This window comes from Phyllopteryx taeniolatus, chromosome 2, assembly GCF_024500385.1.
Source record: "Phyllopteryx taeniolatus isolate TA_2022b chromosome 2, UOR_Ptae_1.2, whole genome shotgun sequence".
Classification (NCBI taxonomy): Eukaryota; Metazoa; Chordata; class Actinopteri; order Syngnathiformes; family Syngnathidae; genus Phyllopteryx; species Phyllopteryx taeniolatus.
The window spans coordinates 34740657-34760086 of NC_084503.1; the positions used below are offsets into that span (position 1 = coordinate 34740657).

General features: G+C 40.9%; 1 protein-coding gene across 5 annotated transcripts in view; it reads left to right on the forward strand.

The window, feature by feature from the left end:
• The window catches only part of itsn2b (intersectin 2b), a 40725-nt gene extending 25021 nt beyond the window's left edge, over window positions 1–15704 (forward strand). For 4 of the 5 annotated variants that reach the window (XM_061765888.1, XM_061765891.1, XM_061765889.1 and 1 more), the window contains 22 exons: window positions 40–161; window positions 352–600; window positions 1001–1197; window positions 1445–1500; window positions 1812–1978; window positions 2055–2079; window positions 2189–2310; window positions 2458–2554; window positions 2968–3165; window positions 5919–6040; window positions 6104–6210; window positions 6300–6483; window positions 9328–9426; window positions 9498–9581; window positions 9718–9801; window positions 9929–9991; window positions 10627–10776; window positions 11185–11303; window positions 11592–11674; window positions 11758–11841; window positions 12008–12181; window positions 13861–15704. In XM_061765888.1, coding sequence (XP_061621872.1) covers window positions 40–161; window positions 352–600; window positions 1001–1197; window positions 1445–1500; window positions 1812–1978; window positions 2055–2079; window positions 2189–2310; window positions 2458–2554; window positions 2968–3165; window positions 5919–6040; window positions 6104–6210; window positions 6300–6483; window positions 9328–9426; window positions 9498–9581; window positions 9718–9801; window positions 9929–9991; window positions 10627–10776; window positions 11185–11303; window positions 11592–11674; window positions 11758–11841; window positions 12008–12181; window positions 13861–14009 — 2735 coding nt within the window. In that variant the 3' untranslated portion in view covers window positions 14010–15704. The remainder of the gene's footprint in view (window positions 1–39; window positions 162–351; window positions 601–1000; window positions 1198–1444; window positions 1501–1811; window positions 1979–2054; window positions 2080–2188; window positions 2311–2457; window positions 2555–2967; window positions 3166–5918; window positions 6041–6103; window positions 6211–6299; window positions 6484–9327; window positions 9427–9497; window positions 9582–9717; window positions 9802–9928; window positions 9992–10626; window positions 10777–11184; window positions 11304–11591; window positions 11675–11757; window positions 11842–12007; window positions 12182–13860) is intronic. The other variant, XM_061765890.1, reaches the window with a different exon arrangement.
• The last annotated feature ends 3726 nt before the right edge of the window (window positions 15705–19430 follow it).

A 19430-nucleotide genomic window follows, 5' to 3' on the forward strand; every position in this document is an offset into this window, starting at 1 on the left:
AAAGGAGCTTCTTGTTTAATTCGAATTCCTAATGTGCAGGCCGGCAACCCAGGGCCACGCAACCCAGGAAGTCTGTCTCTCTCACGCCCTTCAAGGCACTTTATCCGTTCACTGCACGAAACCACGAAGAGCTCACCTTTAACGCAGGTGAAATCATCGAGGTACGATTGCCGTATGCTTCACAAGGGCTGCCCGCTAAAACCAACTAAAGCAATGATGATCTTTCCACAAAGGCTTACTATATAGGATAACTACTGTATATACTGTACACATTTTATTTTATTATTCAGTCTTTTTGAAATTGAATTAAACCCCCTCCTTTTCACTTCCAAACTTTCTGTCCTCTGTCAGGTGGATTTGACAGTGGAGCCAGAGGAGGGTTGGTTGTATGGGAGCAGGCAGGGTCAAATGGGTTGGTTCCCGGAGAGCTACGTGGAGAGAGTGGGTCCGTTGGATTCAACGGCTCCTGCACCTCCTCCAAAATTGCCCATCCAGTCGCAACTCTCCAATGCCCTTGATGCGGCAAAGGTAGCAGGGACTAAATCTGCCTTCACCCCAACACACTCTCCAAATCCCGCCCACTCTGACACACCAGGCCAGGTGAGACTTTTTGGGGTAATTTTGGGCCAATTTCCATCAAGCAGTTGGTACGGTATACATTTTTGGGTGTCTTATGTTGAAAGTTGTAACAGGACTGGAATGGCAACAAGGTATCATAACAAAGCATGTGTTGTAATAAACAGACACATGCCGTGAGAAAAAAACAAACAGTACCATTGTCCTTGGTTTACTGTCTTACATAATAATCTTTGTTGAATTCATTGCACTGCTCTATTATCACATTATCGACATAGCTGACATCTGTTGCCAGGAGAAACTGAAATGCTTACCATTTCAAAGCACACCATGTCAAGCAAAACTGAACTTAACCACTTTGAAGACATAGCTTTTCATTTCAGTGTCTAAACTTACCCTAGAAACTTCATTTGTCTTTTATCAGCAGGTGGTAGGGAACCTGCTTGCCCAGGCCCTGTGCTCCTGGACTGCAAAAACAGACAACCATCTGAACTTCAATAAGGACGATGTAATTCAGGTGCTGGAACAGCAGGAGAACTGGTGGTTGGGAGACCTGAATGGAGAACAAGGCTGGTTCCCCATGTCCTACGTCACACTTCTGGGTGAAGAGGACAGTTCAGAGTACGTATTCAAACACACAACAAAAGGAACAGTAGTCCTGCTTTCTAAAATAGTAAAGTGATTTTTCTGAAAGCCTCAGTAGCAAACAAGTCATACAATTAAATCACTGTTTGGGCTGACATAAAATTGACCCTACTCTGTATAATTTTCAGCCATTCACTGAGCTGCAAACCTTGTTAAGCACTGTTAAGGAGTTGGTATAGGACTTCTGAGGGTATTTTTAGTCTATTTCTGTGTTTGTTTACAGCATGAAGCGTTCCACATCCAATGCTGTAGAGACAAGCGACAACCAGCAATTTGAAGGTGAAATCATCTGCCCTAACTCTTAAATATATATGGGCTTGATTCAGTGAGGATGTAGCTTTTATTTGATGTACTACAGCCACAGCATAATAGTGACAATCAAAACTCAGCTTTATTTTAAAAACAAATGATATTGTCCTAGCAGCAATATTAACACACACACACACACACACACACACATACTTTAATTACTAATAGGGAAAAAAAACAAGAAATTAAAAACCAATGCTGTAGAAAGAGTACCATTGAGGATGAATTAAAACAATTGGAAATCTAATCTTAATCTAAGCTTTCCATCACTTTTGCTCTAGAGTATACGGCGTTATACACCTATGAGTCATCAGAGCCTTCAGATCTGACTTTCAGAGAGGGAGATGTAATCTTGGTAACCAAGAAAGATAGAGAGTGGTGGAACGGCACCATTGGTGACTGCTCAGGTGCCTTTCCCGGCACCTATGTCAAACCTAAGGAGGCAGATGTAAGTATTTTTTAGCACCACTCTAGTTCCTGACACATAAATTGTTTTTTTAAAACATTTTATTTGTGTTTCCCAGATGGGCACATCTGCGAAGAAGCCAGGTCCTTATCTTAAATCGTACTCTGATTTTACGCTCTCCATGTCATAACATTACACATCCTGTTTCCTTTGTTTTTTTTTACCCTAAAGTTTGCTCATGTATTTTTACAGAGATTGGCAAGGTGACCAGAGCCCATTTCTCCTCTGTACCCGGGCATCTGAACTTGGAGAATGGCCAACTCGTCGTCATCCTCTGCAGAAACGTCTCTGGTTGGTGGCTTGGTGAGCTGCAGGTCAGTAGAGCGTAACTCTTCCCACCAATTGACCATAGTAAGCTACATATGAACAGTAGATGTCACCAAATGATTCTATAAGTATCCTCAGCGTTTTTGATTTGAAGCTGGCACTATGTGAAGTTTTTAAATGTGTTTTGACAACAGGCCCGTGGTAAAAAGCGTCAGAAGGGCTGGTTTCCATCCTCATATGTCCAGATATTGGGGTCTAATAGTGGCAAATCCACACCAGCAGTCCAGTCAGGTAAAACGGACAAACTTTCACAGCTAAATAATGCAGTGTTTTACACGTACAGTGGCAATGTAACCAAAATTAGTGTGCATGTCGGAACATGCTGTAGTCACTCACTAACCTCTTCGACACAGTTGTAAAGTCACATAATAAATATTTGTATGAAAAACACTTAATGACCTTAGATATGAAACAATTAAATGAAAAACAGTACTGCGGTAACTGGCCGTACCTTCATGCCGACGTATTTTTATTTTTGTTTTCTGTAACAAGATCCCATGGGAAAAAATAGCATATAGCACATATATAAGCATATAAAATCCTGGTTAATATGTAGCAATAATGATGTCGCGCGCACCCAATAAATTCACAACACATTGGTGAAGGTAATAATGTTGGGTTCATTGACATTGTCTCTTGTCTAGGAGTGTGCCAGGTGATCGCTATATACGACTACACAGCCGCTAACAAGGACGAGCTGAGCTTTTCAGCGAACCAGCTAATCAACGTCTTCAACAAGAATGACCCCGACTGGTGGAAGGGTGAGGTCAATGGGGTCACTGGCTTGTTCCCCACCAATTACGTTAAGATGACCACAGGAGACGGTGACCCCAGTCACCAGTGTAAGTAATGCACTTTCACATGACTGTACCCTTGATTTGGGATCATAGTAGTTGTAGTAGTAGTAGTACATAACAGGGAACCTTTCCCTCCATGAAAGCGTGTTTCTCAAGTGTCTTGTGGGAGCTGTTTTATCACTGATGCACTTTGCATGCAATCTTCTTCTTGGTTTATGCTCTTTTGCACAGCACACAAACCAATATATTTGTAAAAGATAATTATACATTACTAGATCCCAATTATTAAAAATAGAGCCAAGTAAATATAATAACAACCAGGATATTTTAGACTTAACAGTGGAACCTCTGAAATCTAACGCAATCTGTTTCAGGAAACTGTGCAACATTCGATTTGTTCAAATTTAGAATAACATTTTACACGTGGAAATTAATTGTTACTTGGAGTAATCCATTCCAGGCTCCAACTATTGACATCATAAATGGATATTGTAGTAAGTTTAGAGCATTAATTGTTTACACTCGAACGTAACATTAATGATGAGGGACTAATGTGGATTGCTGTTTCAAATTAAGACTAATTCTAGCCGTGTTCCTTTCTTCTATCAATGTTATGCATCACTTTTACTGAGCATCCAGGACACACACGTAGGCCCCAATTCTGGATTATAAAACCCCAGTTGGGTTGGACTTTAGAGGTTCCACTATACCACAGGTTTCAGAAAAAAAACATTAAAATAATCCCTTACAGTCCAACCGTGGGGAAACTCACATTGATGACACAGCGTCAGGATCAACTTGGGGTTCATTATCTTCCTCAAGGATACTTCGACAAGTCTGGGGGGAGCCAGAATCTTCATGATGCTATATGGTCACTCCTCCCCTTCAACTATGCCACCCAGCAACACATGAGTTAAGGTTGTTTTTTTTCACCACATCAGCGCATGTAGGAAATGTTAAACGTCAAAACCTGATCTGCTTGCTAGCTTTTAATCTATTGTTTTCGTCCCATACTCTTCCTCTGTTGCTTCTTGCCTGACTATCTCACCTTCTCCTCTTTCCTCTTCCCCACTTGTTGCCCTCCCACCCATTCACCCTCTTGTCTCTTTCTAGGGTGATAGAACGGGCTGCACTCCTCTCCTTTTCCTGACTTCAGAGAGAGACCCACTATTATTGCACACTACTCGATGAAGTAGTGTTTGGGTCTGGACCGTCCCACCCAATCTACTGACTACTCTCACTTAAGTCATGTTTTGGAGGCCTCTATTAGCTCTGAGAGACTTTTTATGACTCCGATGCAATAAGCCTTTGTGCCTTTTTTCTTATGAATATGCAGAGAGAGAGAGAGAGAGACGGATAGTGGGTCTCTCTGTTTTGCTCTTTTGTCCCTCATGTATCCCCCCCCAACTTCTTCCTTCATGCTCTGCTCTTTTCTTCTCCCTTTCGGGGAGTCCAAGCTTTATCTCACAGATATGTCTCCAGATATGTTATCAAAACTTTTACCACCTTTGCATCAAATTTGTTAGTGCCTTCAGATTATCCTCAGTGAAAGTGGAAGCATAACATTTGCCTACAACACTACATTATTGATTTTTATTAACAGCATGCAAGCTTGAGGGAAAACCTGTGTCTAGTGCGCCGCCATGCTCTGCTAATGCAAGAAAGGGGACTTTTTTTGCTTAGTTTTTATTTTTTTAATGATCTGGCTCAATGTACCGCAAGCTCTCCTCAGATTTAAAGCTTAAAGAAAACAGGGTAAAACGCATGATGTATATTTTCTTTGGGTTCTGCCTTAAAACATTAAAGATTTGTTGAATTTCACACTTAAGTGTTAGTGTTATTATTCCTATATATACTTCGGGTGTGTAAATGCATGCGTGTGGGTGCATGCGTGCATATTTTTGTGTCTGTGTATGTGTGTGTTTGTGTGTATTAGCAAAAGGATTAAGATGGAATAAATTTTAGCTAAATAACCTTCTTTCGCAGTAACCCACAAATAAATCGACTAAATTAATAACATTTACCCAGTCGATGGTTCTTGTCAATGTAACATGTTTTCTATATATTTTCCCTGTTCTGAAGCCCTCAATTTCTCACAGAGGATTTTTGTCAATATCAAAGTTAATGTAAAATGATTGTTGCCCATCTAAACTTCTCTTAATGTTTTTATTTTCTCTACATCTGTTTAAACCAAATCAATATTTTTACATGAACATGCCACCATGACCTAAAGAAAAAATCCCTCTCACTGTTTTGGTACAAACATTTATTTTGCGCACAGAAACATTTATAATCTGCCACCGGCAACAAGAAGATAATAGCCGGAAGGTGAGAGAGACATAAATGGCAGTGTTGAATAGACTGACTGGGATTTATACGAAGACGGAGAACAAGGAAAAAAAGTTTTTTTTTTTAATACATTTACGAGATACATACATCAGGTGATGACTTTAGAGAACAGATTTAAGTTTTTAAACCTCTGGTATGAGGAAGACTGTGTGTGTGTGGTTAGGGAAGGAGAAAGAAGAACAGTGAGTTTGGGCTGTCCACGAATGTTAAATCATGCATCCAGTAAGTATACACGCTGTTTTCCCATTATTCCCAACAGAGATGTGAAAACTTGAAACTTAACTAGGATACTTTTTTGCCTAAATGCCCATGAGGAGGCAGTGTATATGCATTGTCAAATTGCTGCTGTAGTTCAAGTCGAAGTGCTCAGTTTTAGTGGATTGGCATTTTGTTTAATTGTTTTTGCATCCAAAATACCCCGTCTTGTGTGTGTTTTATGTGTGCTGTAGGGTGTGCAGATCTGACCAGCTTGGACTCACTGAGCCCGCTGGAGAAGAAGAGGCAAGGCTACATTCATGAACTGCTACAGACTGAGGAGCGATATTTGGAAGACCTGCAGACAGTGCTCGAGGTGCGACAAAACAAATCGTTAATTGTACGTCTGCATGGCATGTATCTGTGGTACTCCTTTTAGGTTTTCCATAAGCCCATGTCGGAATCTGGACGACTGAATGATGCAGAGATGAACTTGATCTTTGCCAACTGGAGAGAACTGATTGACTGCAATGCTAAACTCTTCAGGTCAGTGCGACATCCACTAGAGGTGGTTCTAGAAACATTTTCAATGTGCTTCAATCCTTACAATTTGGATTACATGTATTTTTTTTCAGGGCGTTGTCAGCTCGAAAGAAGAGTGGTGGGGAGAACATGCCAGTGCAGATGGTGGGAGACATTCTGGCCGCCGAGCTGTCCCACATGCAGCCGTACATCCACTTCTGTTCGTGTCAGATTAAAGGAGCCGCACTGCTGCAGACTCGCACCGACAACGAGCCCGACTTCAAGGTGTTCCTCAAGGTAGGAAGTGGGCCACTTGAGGCCTCCATGTCACTTAAAAGATGTCTATACGTCACTGCATTTTTTTGTAAACATCCTAAATTTATATTTACACACAGTTGATATTAATGATAAATTATATAACACTTTTCAAAGTCGAGATGTATGGAAGAGTACATAGTGCTAGTTAAGATCAAAATGATTTCTACACTGGCCAGATTTTGAGGTTATTGTGATCTTAGTCCATTGTGCAAAAGAGTTGCCTCCAACTTGTCCGAGATTACTAATGTAAATAATTGACAGATTGCACATTTGGCAGCAGTGTTTAAAAAAATAAATAAAAAAATCTAATACTTTTGTCCAATCGCTATTACATACAGGTGCATATCTAAGTATATCCATCCATTTTCTGTATCCTCACAAGGGTTGTGGGCGTGCTGGAGCCTATCCCAGCTATGTTCGGGCGAGAGGCGGGGTACACCCTGAACTGGTCTCCAGCCAGTCGCAGGGCACACACAAACAAACAACCATTCGCACTCACATTCACACCTACGGGGAATTTAGAGTCTTCAATCAACCTACCACGCATGTTTTTGGGATGTGGGAGGAAACCAGAATACCCGGAGAAAACCCACAAAGGCACAGGGAGAACATGCAAACTCCACACAGGCGAGGCCAGGATTTGAACTCAGAACTGTGAGGCAGATGTGCTAACTAGTCACCCACTGTGCCGCCCTATCAAGTACTTCTTCTTCTTTTCCTTTCGGCTTGTCCCGTTAGGGGTCGCCACAGCGCGTCATCCTTTTCCATGTAAGCCTATCTCCTGCATCCTCCTCTCGAACACCAACTGCCATCATGTCTTCCCTCACGACATCCATCAACCTTCTCTTTGGTCTTCCTCTAGCTCTCTTGCCTGGCAGCTCCATCCTCATCATCCTTCTACCAATATACTCACTCTCTCTCCTCTGGACGTGTCCAAACCATTGAAGTCTGCTCTCTCTAACTTTGTCTCCAAAACATCGAACCTTGGCTGTCCCTCTGATGAGCTCATTTCTAATTTTATCCAACCTGGTCACGCCAAGAGCGAACCTCAACATCTTCATTTCCGCCACCTCCAGCTCAGCTTCCTGTTGTCTCTTCAGTGCCACTGTCTCTAATCCGTACATCATGGCTGGCCTCACCACTGTTTTATAAACTTTGCCCTTCATCCTAGCAGAAACTCCTCTGTCACATAACACACCTGACACCTTCCTCCACCCATTCCAACCTGCTGGGACCCGTTTCTTCACTTCCTGTCCACACTCACCATTGCTCTGGACGGTTGACCCCAAGTATTTAAAGTCCTCCCCCCACCACCCCTCTCATTCATGCACATATATTCTGTTTTACTTCGGCTAATCTTCATTCCTCTTCTTTCCAGTGCATGCCTCCATCTTTCTAACTGTTCCTCCAGCTGCTCCCTGCTTTCTCTGCCACTCCCAACTTCCGCATGCAGTACCACAGTTCCTCTCTGGGTACTCTGTCATAGGCTTTCTTTAGATCTACAAAGACACAATGTAGCTCCTTCCGACCTTGTCTGTACTTTTCCATCAACATCCTCAAGGCAAATAATGCATCTGTGGTACTCTTTCTAGGCATGAAACCATACTGTTGCTCGCAAATACTCACTTCTGTCCTGAGTCTAGCCTCCACTACTCTTTCCCATAACTTCATTGTGTGGCTCATCAGCTTTATTCCTTTATAGTTGCCACAGCTCTGCACATCACCTTTGTTCTTAAAAATGGGCACCAGTACACTTTTCCTCCATTCCTCAGGCATCTTCTCACGCACTAGAATTCTATTGAACAAGCTGGTCAAAAACTCCACAGCCACCTCTCCTAGATGCTTCCATATGAACGCTCATATTTGTTTGGCAAGGTTTTAAGCCGGATGCCCTTCCTGACGCAACCCTCTGCATTTATCCGGGCTTGGGACCGGCCTACAGTTTGCACTGACTTGTGACCCCCATCGGGCTGCATTCCGCCCTATCAAGTACAATATTGTGAAAAACTTATTTTATTTTAGTAGTTTAATCTAAAAAGGGAAACTTGTCTATTATATAGGCGGCACGGTGGCCGACTGGTTAGAGCGTCTTCCCCACAGTTCTGAGGACCGGGGTTCAATCCCCGGCCCCGCCTGTGTGGCGTTTGCATGTTCTCCCCGTGCCTGAGTGGGTTTTCTCCGGGCACTCCGGTTTCCTCCTACATCCCAAAACATGCATGTTAATTGAAAACTCTAAATGCCCGTAGGTGTGAATGTGAGTGTGAATAGTTGTTTGGTTGTATGTGCCTTGCGATTGGCTGGCAACCAGTTCAGGGTGTAACCCGCCTCCTGCCTGAAGTTAGCTGGGGTAGGCTCCAGCACGCCCGTGACCCTAGTGAGGAGAAGCGGCTCAGAAAATGGATGGATGGTATATTATATAGTCACCTCAGAAGCAGAGAAGTGTTTAAAATTATTTTTTTATTAATTTTGATGATTATAGCTTACAGCTAACAAAACTCACAATTCATAAGCTCAATAAATTAGAATATTACTTGAGAAATAAATCAAAATTCTCCCCCCCCCCCCAAAAAAAACATTAGACCACCTCCTGAAAAATGTTTTCCTATTCGTTTGATGAACCTGTACAATATGAGTTTCACTTTTTGGAACTACTAAAGTTAACTTTCTTACAATGTTGTGATTAATTCTGATGTACCTGTTTGTGGTTTTGCCACTTAGTCATTGACCTCAAAGGTGAAAACATTTTCTAGCTTTGGTGGACGTTTTCATACATTGAGTGCTCAAATTGTTATGTTGTGGCATTTCTATCTTTGCTCTCATCAGAAAATCGGCACAGACTACAGATGTAAAGGGATGCCGCTTTCAAGCTTCCTGCTCAAACCTATGCAGAGGATAACACGCTACCCGCTGCACATCAAAAGTGTATGCATGTCCGCAGTATTGTCAAGTAAAGACAAAAGCACGTTCTCATTATTTGTGTCGTCTTTCACTAGATTCTGGAAGGCACTGCAGAGGGCCACGCTGACAGAGGTCCTCTGAAAGAAGCTCTAGAGAGGGCGGAGGAGCTCTGTCAACAGGTGTGTAATGCATTCAATGCCTTATCATTTCATATAGACATACTGTACGTAATTACACCACAAATCAATTTCAGTATCCATAAGACGTTTTCATCCTTGCTTTTTGATATTTACATGGCTTTCTTGGGCCAACCAGGTCAATGAAGGAGTGAGAGATAAGGAGAACTCAGACAGGCTGGAGTGGATTCAGAACCATGTCCAGTGTGATGGCGCAGCTGAGGTATAAAGCCTAAACTTCGAACAAATTGAGCATGATTTTGGATTCATAAGTAAATAGTTGCCGTTGATCCACAACACCTAAGAGGAAAAATTCGTAATGTTTTTTTTTTTCACTCCTCTTTCCACAGAATATAGTTTTTAACTCGATTACCAACTGTTTGGGCCCGAGAAAATTACTCCACAGTGGCAAGGTGACTAACTTTTTGCAAAGTTTTGCAATTTTTTTAGTATTTGTTTGTTGTGTGTGTGTGTGGTTGAATCTTTAAATAGTTGATTTCAATTCTCTATAAAAGGTTTAAGGAGTATTTACCAAAATATATACATTACATATTTCTCCCCTCAATTGCATGTTAATTTTCAGAGAACTTAATAGAGCAATGAATTCTGGGCCAGGAAGAATTGAATTTAGTTAATCCATCCATTCTCTATAACGTGTCCTCATTATGGTTGTGACTGAGCTGTAGCCTATCTCTGCTGACTTTGTGGGAGAGGTAGGGTACACCCTGGACTGGTGGCTAGTCAATCGGACAAAAAGAAATCAGTCACATTCACACCTGTGGACAATTCTTTTTAATTCCAAAGTCCTAACATGCATGTTTTTTATATGCGGGAGGAAGCTGGAGTACCTGGAAAAACCCACGCAAGCACAAAGAGAACATGCAAACTCAGACATTCGCGATTCAAACCGAGAACCTTGAGACTGCGAGACAAAAGGGCTAACCACTATTCCCTTTGCTGCCCTCATTTAACATGTTGGCACCTTTTTGTTTCTCTTCCTTTTTTGGTGTGAATGTTAATTAGCAGTTGTGTTTATTATGTTTGCAAGATTTTCAAAGCAAAGAGCAACAAGGAACTTTGGGCCTTCCTCTTCAATGACTTCCTGCTCTTGACTCACTCGGGGAAGCAGTTCACCTCATCTGGGATTGATAAACTGTTCAGCACCAAGAACAATGCGCAGCTCAAAATGTACAAGCTGGTAAGACACAAGATCGTCCCGTCGGTTAACCCCCCATACTCGCAGTTCGGCACCCGCAGATTCACCTAGTCACAGATTTATTTACTTAGTTTTTTTAAATATTCCAATTCGTTTAAATTCTTTAAAAAATAATATATTACTAATATATTTTCTTGGGGGGGGGGGCTGAACCCTGTAAAAGCTTGATTGGTGGTTTATTCCTGCTTATTCAAGACTTTTCTGGGGTTAAAAAAAAAAAAAAAAAAAAAAGTGAAATCCAATGCAATTATAATGGGCCTCACTTTTTTGCAGATTTTCGCTATTTGCAGTCTTGGCCCAGTCCCTATCCCCAGTGAATAGCAGGCTGTGCACTGAATTTGTGCTTTTTTGCATTGATGTCTGTGGACTGTCTTTTTACTTTTCCTGCAGCCCGTTCTGCTCAATGAAGTTCTGGTGAAGCTGCCGGATCCTTCCAGTGACGATCCAGTCTTCCATATCTCACACATTGACACAGTTTACATACTGAGGACGGAAAACATCAATGAACGGTAATTATACACACAAACACACACACACACACGTATGCCTGTTGTGAAATTTGCCATTCAGCTCCTTGTTAGAGTGTAGCAAGTTGGGCAAAAAGTACTGAAACATTCAACAGTTGGACATTTGCATTCAAAAGTCTAGAGAAGTTCAAATTAAGTTCAGTTTTACAGTTGTACTGCATTTTAGGTTCATCTCGAAATTTCACCCAAAAGCTCAATTGCCCTAACTTTTTGTAAGTAGTGTATGTGTAAGGCAGCCGAAATGATCACTTGGATCCTTTGTGTTTTTAGGACAGCATGGGTTCAGAAGATCAAGGCTGCGTCTGAAGAATATCTCGAGATGGAAAAGAAAAAGCGGGACAAGGCCTACCACTGTATGTATCTCTCACACACACATCTGTATGACAGCTAATGTGAAGGTCTTTGTAGATTAATGGATCTGTGCTTTTCCTTTTAGTTCGATCCATCAAGGGAACTGGAATCGGCCGACTCCTTGTCACAATCTTGGAGGCATCAGAGTTGAAAGCAGTCAGGTCCAACGGTGAGCATGACCACATTCGCTCGATAGGTTGGCTTTTGAGCACTACATGAATGCTTCTTCCTCTGTCCATTTTTATATTGTGATAATATATTTTGGGGCTTTTGAATGAACTGTCCTACCTTCTGCTTTCTTCCTTGTCATCCTTCATTGTCCTCTCCTGCTCCAGGTAAAATGAATCCGTACTGCGAGGTGACCGTGGGAGCTCAAATTTTCACATCTCGAACGCTCAATGATACGGTGTACCCCAAGTGGAACTTCAACTGTCAGTTCCAAATCAAGGATGTCTACCAAGATGTCCTCAGCATCACCATCTGTGAGAGGGACCTGTTTGCTCCCGATGGTCAGTTCCCCCTCTTCATCCTCCCACCTCTTGGTGCTTCACATAACCTACCCTGACGACATCCATTAATTTTTGAGTAGGGGGTTATTCAAAGTACTATTATTGTGATAATTTAAATTGTTTATTTTAAAATATTAGATTTATATTAGATTAAATCTATGATCTAACATATCTACTTGTCATTTCCTGAAAACCCTACTAGCGATCATTTTTTAAATGGGTTTTTACAGTAATCTTACTTACTGTCATTCCTTCGCATGTGGAAAACGTCACGACTTCCCTCTGTGTCCCCACTGAAAAAAAACTATCTGGGTACGGAAGGTTCCCTCTGTATTATTTCGTTCCTCCTGGCGGGTAGGGTCTTCTGAGGGCTAGCAGGATCTCTTTAATGCGGTGGGCTGTGCTGACGAACGCTGATTGATTGACCGACCTCTGTAGGCGTTTACTTTTTCATTCACACAACCGCCATTATGCGGCGTTACGCAAGGCTCAAAATAAGAGGATTAAAATACATTGAAAAGCATAACTTCGAATCAGCGATTGAGCCTAGCGTTGCCGGTAAGATCCGCCGCTGGCTGACTTGGTTCCGCTAAGGAGCGGAGATCTAAGTCCAAACTTACATGTACAGTCTGTTTTTTAATTTTAATGCAAACACATTCACAGATACCAAATACTGCTGTATTTAAAAACTGACCAAGAGCTGTCCATGAAGTCCATCCATTTTCCATACCGCTTATCTTTACTAGTCATGTATTTTTTTATTGAACATTATCCAGGTAAGGTATTTGCAATGCCGACCTGGCTGCAGACAGCAGAGTGAAGCAAAGCAAAATAGAAGCAAATGCAGAGACAAAACGTACGTGATATAGTAACAAGTTAAATATTACATTACATCAAAGCACATGGTGAATAAAAGGCATGTGAGCGGATATTCTCGAAAGCTGGAAAAAAATATATATATATAATCGCCTGAATGCAAATTTGTAGTGGAACTGTGTAAGGATTCAGGCTCGTGTCCCTATTACATTTTCCAGCTAATAAATCATATTTATAGTCATCTGCAAGCTTCCGTTGCACAATCTGTTTAGGTATGTCATCTCAATAAAGTAGAATAAATATGTTCTCATTTATTTCCCGTGTATAATAAAACTCCCTCCCTCAAAGACTGTCTGCAGCAAGTTTGGCATTGCAAATTATAATCAGTTCTCAATTTGTCACCTGTATAAAAGGTTAGGTTTTAAAGGTATCAAAAATATTTGAAATTTAGATTAAGATTAGATTAGATCAGGCATTGAACGCTTGAAATTCCATATTTTTTTGGGATCCGGTAGGTGTCAGTAATGAGCAACATCAGCCTCATTTGCTTAAGCTACCCTGAACTAATAAAGGCAATGGAAACACAAACCACGGGAACCTTTTGCTACCAGCAACTTTGAGTTCCTGGGCTGGTTGGTGGTTCTTTTAACATACCTCCTGTGATAAACAATGGTTCGCTGTGTATCAACTTGATATATATAGGGAGGTGTTCCAATTGTTCCAGTAATTTGTAAAATCCCCACTTTGACATTTTGGGTAGTAAAGTTTAGTGAACAGCTTTCTTTTTTTATTACAATTTAGATCTATCCCGATCTATATAAAAACATTCCAAATCACTGAATACGTTTGTCTTCTCTTCTCAGAGTTCCTGGGACGAACAGAGGTTCCCGTGGCGACCATAAAGAAAGAGTTGGAGAACAAGGGTGCCGTAACGAGACGTCTTCTGCTGCACGAGGTGCCCACGGGGGAAGTGTGGGTCCGCCTCGACTTGCAGCTCTTTAACAGCAAATAGCTAAACTAAGGGCTGGCTGCATTTGACACAGGATAATTCCCACCACTCAGTGTGCCTTAATATTGTGATAAGGGAAGGCAGAAAGTCTTGTCTGACATCAGCGCAATCCTCTACAAAGGCTTAGAGTATTTTCCTTGGATGAAAAAGGGAATTTTAATGAATACTCAAGGAATTAAAAGGATGGAGCAACCAATGAAAGCCTGTGTAGATGCTACTGCACTACAACTATTATCATCTGGTTATTTAGGGCAAAGTGCACTAAACAAGTTGTAGTAGACTAGAGGTCCCTTTGTGCGTCTAAAGAATCCAGTCTGAATGATGACTTTGCTGACATGCTGTCTCTTCACCATTTTGACATGAAAACATTGTCACAGTAGCGCTGGCTTGGACACAGTTTACTGCTGTGGAGCGATCTCAGGATATGTCGTTCTGGGTCAAGTCACTGTTCTGGCACGAGGCGCTGTCTGTGTGTCTGCTCTTGTGTTCATATCTTCGTGTGGCGTAATCCTCCCACCTAGTGATTGTGTGGACACATCAGAAAAATGCTAGGATGAGCTCCTTTCAAGCCATTAGACTTTGTATGTGTGCAACATTATTTCACAAGCAGTTTGTATGTAACAAAATGACTATTTTGTTGATAACACAACAAGGAGGACACTCTGCTCGTCACTGTATAATGTTGACCGTTTTGTTTTCATGTGGTTAATGAGTGGTAAAATCACAGCATTTCTTAGGGCGTTTCTTCTAGTTACAGTATGTTCAATTAGTCACACATCCTACACACAGCCTTGGAAAAGTGTGTCTGTGTGTGTAACCATTCGAAGCTCTTTAATTTCTTTGGAATACTTGGAAAGCAAGTTGGTTTGTTTGGTCGTTCCTCTTTTAATTTCATTTTTAATTTTGACAGTGTGTCTGGCAATTGCATTAGCTTTTTTTGCTCTCACGAACTTCCTTGCAAACATTTTTTTAGATTCAAGATGAAACTAATGCAGCAGCTGTGCAATAATAATTATAATATAATAATTATTTAGTTTTCTGTTACAATTTAATCCTGTTATTGTTGTTTTTTTTGTTAACTGCTTGTTTTGTGCTCGCTGCATCACTTTTATCAGACAAATGCGTCGTATGACTTTTTCTGTTCTTCCATCCCACCACAGATTTGAATGTCTCCCCACACTCCGCGATGGTTAATGCTCTAACAGTAAGCACCTGCCGGTGTTCTGGGTATTAATTACAACCTGTATTTATTTCTTAATTTATGTGTGAGACTATCCAAAGTTCTGATGCAGCCCTTGTCTGTGTCATGTTGCATTATTTTCTGTTCACACTGGGATTGTTTTTAGGGTGGGTTAAACATGTTGTTCCTGCGTTTTCTGTAACTGTTGAGAGTTCTATGATAATCCTGCTCACTTGCTGTCGCGCCACTCTCTTCTTAGGTCAACCAGGTTGTTTTTATTTCTTTTAATCAGTGATGTCCAGTTTTTGGTGTGTGCAGAGACTTGACTGCCCAGCTGCTCTGAATAGATTTGTGAAATGTTTTTTTTTTGTTGTTGTTTTTAAAATTTTTTAACATTTTGCAACCTCATCTTCTGTGCCCACCGAGTCTGTCTGTTTACCTGCTGTTTGTACTCACCTGGGCCTGAATGAGGCACTCAATCAGGGGTTCTCAAATCAAATAAAAGACAAAAGTGGCAAGACTGATACATTATTTGAAAAACTCCCAAAATGTTAATTTTGCACTGCAGTACATGTACAGCAAGGAATACCAAGTTTGTGTTTCACTGGTTGGTCAACATGTATGTAATAGATATCTGGAATATTCAGCCACTTTTTTTATTATATTTTATATATATATATATATATATATATAATATACACACACACACACACCTTTTTCCTTATTAGTGTTGCAGGGAGCAGGAGCCTATCCCAGCTGACTTTGTTCTGGTTGCCAGTCAACTGAAGTCGGGCAAGTGAACCACTACACTATCAGTGCAAAATTTGCATTATTCATTCATTCATCTTCCGTTCCGCTTATCCTCACTCGGGTCGTGGATGTGCTGGAGCCTATCCCAGTTATCTTTGGGCGAGAGGTGGAGTACGCACTGAACTGGTCGCCAGCCAATCGCAGGGCACATATAAACAAACAACCATTCGCACTCACGTACACACCTACGGGCAATTTAGAGTCTTCAGTTGTCCTACCCCACATGTTTGTGGGATGTGGGAGGAAATCGGAGTGCCCGGAAAAAACTCACGCAGGCACGGAGAGAACATGCAAACACCACACAGGCGGGCCGGGATTTGCACCCCGGTCCTCAGAACTGTGAGGCAGATGTGCCAACCAGTCGTCACCATGCCGCAAAATTTGCATTAGGTGCGTAGTATTTTAAAATTATATAACAGTACTAATGAATTACTGTGCAAACTAATCTACAATCTTGCACAGCAACTACAGTATGTCATAATTCCTAATTTGATAGTTATCATGTATGAATAGCATACTTTTTAAAAGTACATTTTGTTCGTTTTATTTATTTGTAATCCATTTTTGTGCAGAATAGACTGTCAGGTTGTATGAGATAGGAGTGCACAAATAGACCTCATTAAGTCGTTCTTCACCCTCCACTTGTTCCGGGTGCACGGGAGTAATAACATTGCGTAACCACACTGACAGTGGCGGAGAGAGATGCTGACCCACACACACATACAGCTGTGCAACACACATCAGCTGTAGTAAACCTGTGCCCCCCCAGTGTATAACGTTACTTTAGTGACTTGTGCTCTGTTTAGAACCGAAGCAGAATTATACACAATGAAGTATTGTCAACAATGAAAGTCAAGTTATTTGAGAATTTAGTGAAACAGAATCAGAATCATCTTTACTTTGCAAAGTATGTCGAAAACACACAAGAAATTTGTCTCCGGTAGTTGGAGCCGCTCTAGTACGACAACAGACACTCAATTGACAGAGAATACTTTTGAGACATAAAGACAGTGAGAAAAACTGGACAATCAAAGGTTGCTAGTAATCTGGTAATGCCGGTACAATATTTATTTATTTTTTGACAATTGTGCAAAAAGCTGCAGAGTTCTCTAGCAATGAGAGCAGTTTGAATGACTAATAGAGCAATAGTCCGGTGCAATGACCATTGTGCAAAGGGTGCTGAGACTTCAAGAAATGTGTGCAGTTTAAAGTAACTAGTAGTGCGATAATCTGGGACAGTGTCGATTGTGCAAATGTTGCAGATACTACTCAGTCGATTATGCAAATGGAGCAGATGCTACTCAGGCACATGACTGGCCAATATTGGTCAACAACAGATACGCAAATCGTGCAGTTTGGCGAGACTACTACAGTGAGTGCACGAGTAATGTATAATTGGCCCAACAGAAATGTGACAACAAACTCAAGACAAAAGAATTGGCAGCATGTTGCAATGGAATTGTAAGTTAACTGTTTAAGAAGTTAATGGCAAGAGGGAAGAAGCTGTTGGAATGTCTACTAGTTTTAGTTTGCATTGTTCGGTAGCTATGTTTCATAGTGCTTTCATTTCAAAACGAATTATCCCGTAAGAAATAATCGATTGTCAAGTTCAAACTGTTGCAATCATAAAATTCTATGACTATCATTTATTTTATTTACTGTAACCGTCATGTACTTTTAAGTAATTTGACATTTTTAATTGTAGAATGAAACTAAAAGGCGAATTACTCACCCTTTGAAGACCATTTGAAGACGACATACATTGTACTGTGCTTTATAGATGTTGCTGGAGTAAGTGTACAGTTCTGGCTTGAGTTATGAGTTTAATTTGTTCAGTGACCATGCTCATAACTCAAAATGCTCATCTCAATTTATCTTTCCCCACTGAAATGAATGTAAATGCCATTAATCTGTTCAAGCTCGCCTAAAAACAGTTTTTGTAATGTTTTTAACAAAAATATCACCATATATTTTTGTACTTTATAAAATTGTACTGCATGCTCGCGACCCTAGTGAGGATAAGCAGTATGCAAAATGGATGGATGGATATACATGGTGCTGTCCGCTCCTCAGGAAGGTGCTGTAATTTTAGTTGTTCTTCACAAAGGATTAAGAAAATATGCCTTTGAGTATTGTTTGTTATCTGTGTTACACGTGTACATGTTCCTCCACAGGTTTTGTTCAAATATCCGTTGCTTAAAGGGCTATAACACTGCAACACCAGTGCTATTCGTTAGCCTGTCTATGAAGTTTTGGGTTGTTTGTTGGCATTAACTAAAGTGACTATTCAGGCAAAGCTATGTGGTTTGGTAAAACACAGTGTAATTATCTTTGTTTTATGTTTCGTTTAACGGTGAACCTCAACTGGGAATGGCAATAAACAGCTTGAAGCCTCTTTTTTTGGGAAGAATCACGTGTTATGTCGTGTGTTGAGTTTGGTTCAATGCTACTATGCAGTGTTGGTATCTCAAAATTTCGCAGTTTTTACCACATGATGGCTTGCATCTCTAAAAACTTGTAAGTCGGGTCAATCGCATCTTGTTAATTTAAGTTAATTTCTCCATGTAATGAATACAGTATTTGACTAAAATTAATCTATTGAGCAACCATAGTAATCAATTTCTGGTTCTGTGGTTATCATCACACTTTTCCTCTTTGTCATCGCTGTTAACCTGTGGCTCACAAAAAGTCAGTGGAAAAGCAAAAACAATTCTTTTGATGTTCACTGAGCTGATGTCTCATGGTTTGCTGTCGTCATGCATGATGATGTTTTGAGCTCATTTTGGCTGACTTTTGAGGTATATTCCTCTATAAAATACTGTACTGTTTGTTTGACTCCAGAAGTCCCATTGTCCAAATACATCTGTCGATATACAGTAGCTTAAATAATTAAAATCTCCTATAGGTTTCTCTCACATACGGTATACTTTTGCAACCAGACAAAAATAACCCCAGCAAATGGAAAAAGGTGGACAAAGAGAGAGAAAGTCAGTGAGTGAAATACAGAATAAAGACAAAAGCCCCAAAGCAGAAGCAAAGAGCTGAGGAGTAGTTTGGAGGCAAGATGGAAGTACAGAAGAATAAACACGTATGGGGGCAGAACCAGAGTACAGAGAGGCAGAGTGACAGTCTGAGAGGCCCTGAGTTCCATTTGACTCAGTCATGGGAATGATTTAATTATTACCACATGAACAGCTGTCTTATGTAACACACACACAGACCTAAATAATAGCAAAGGGGCCGCATCCTGGACATAAATCTAAAACAAGCACAGGTTGCCTATGCAAACATAAAACTCTTGATAGGTTCTCATGTGAGTTTAAATGTGAAATGACCGCTACATATGTACTGTATGTCAATGCAGGCACATACAGATGAGTAGTTATTGTCGCCATCATTTGGTTAAGGCCTTAGGGGAAGTTGTGTTAGGTCAG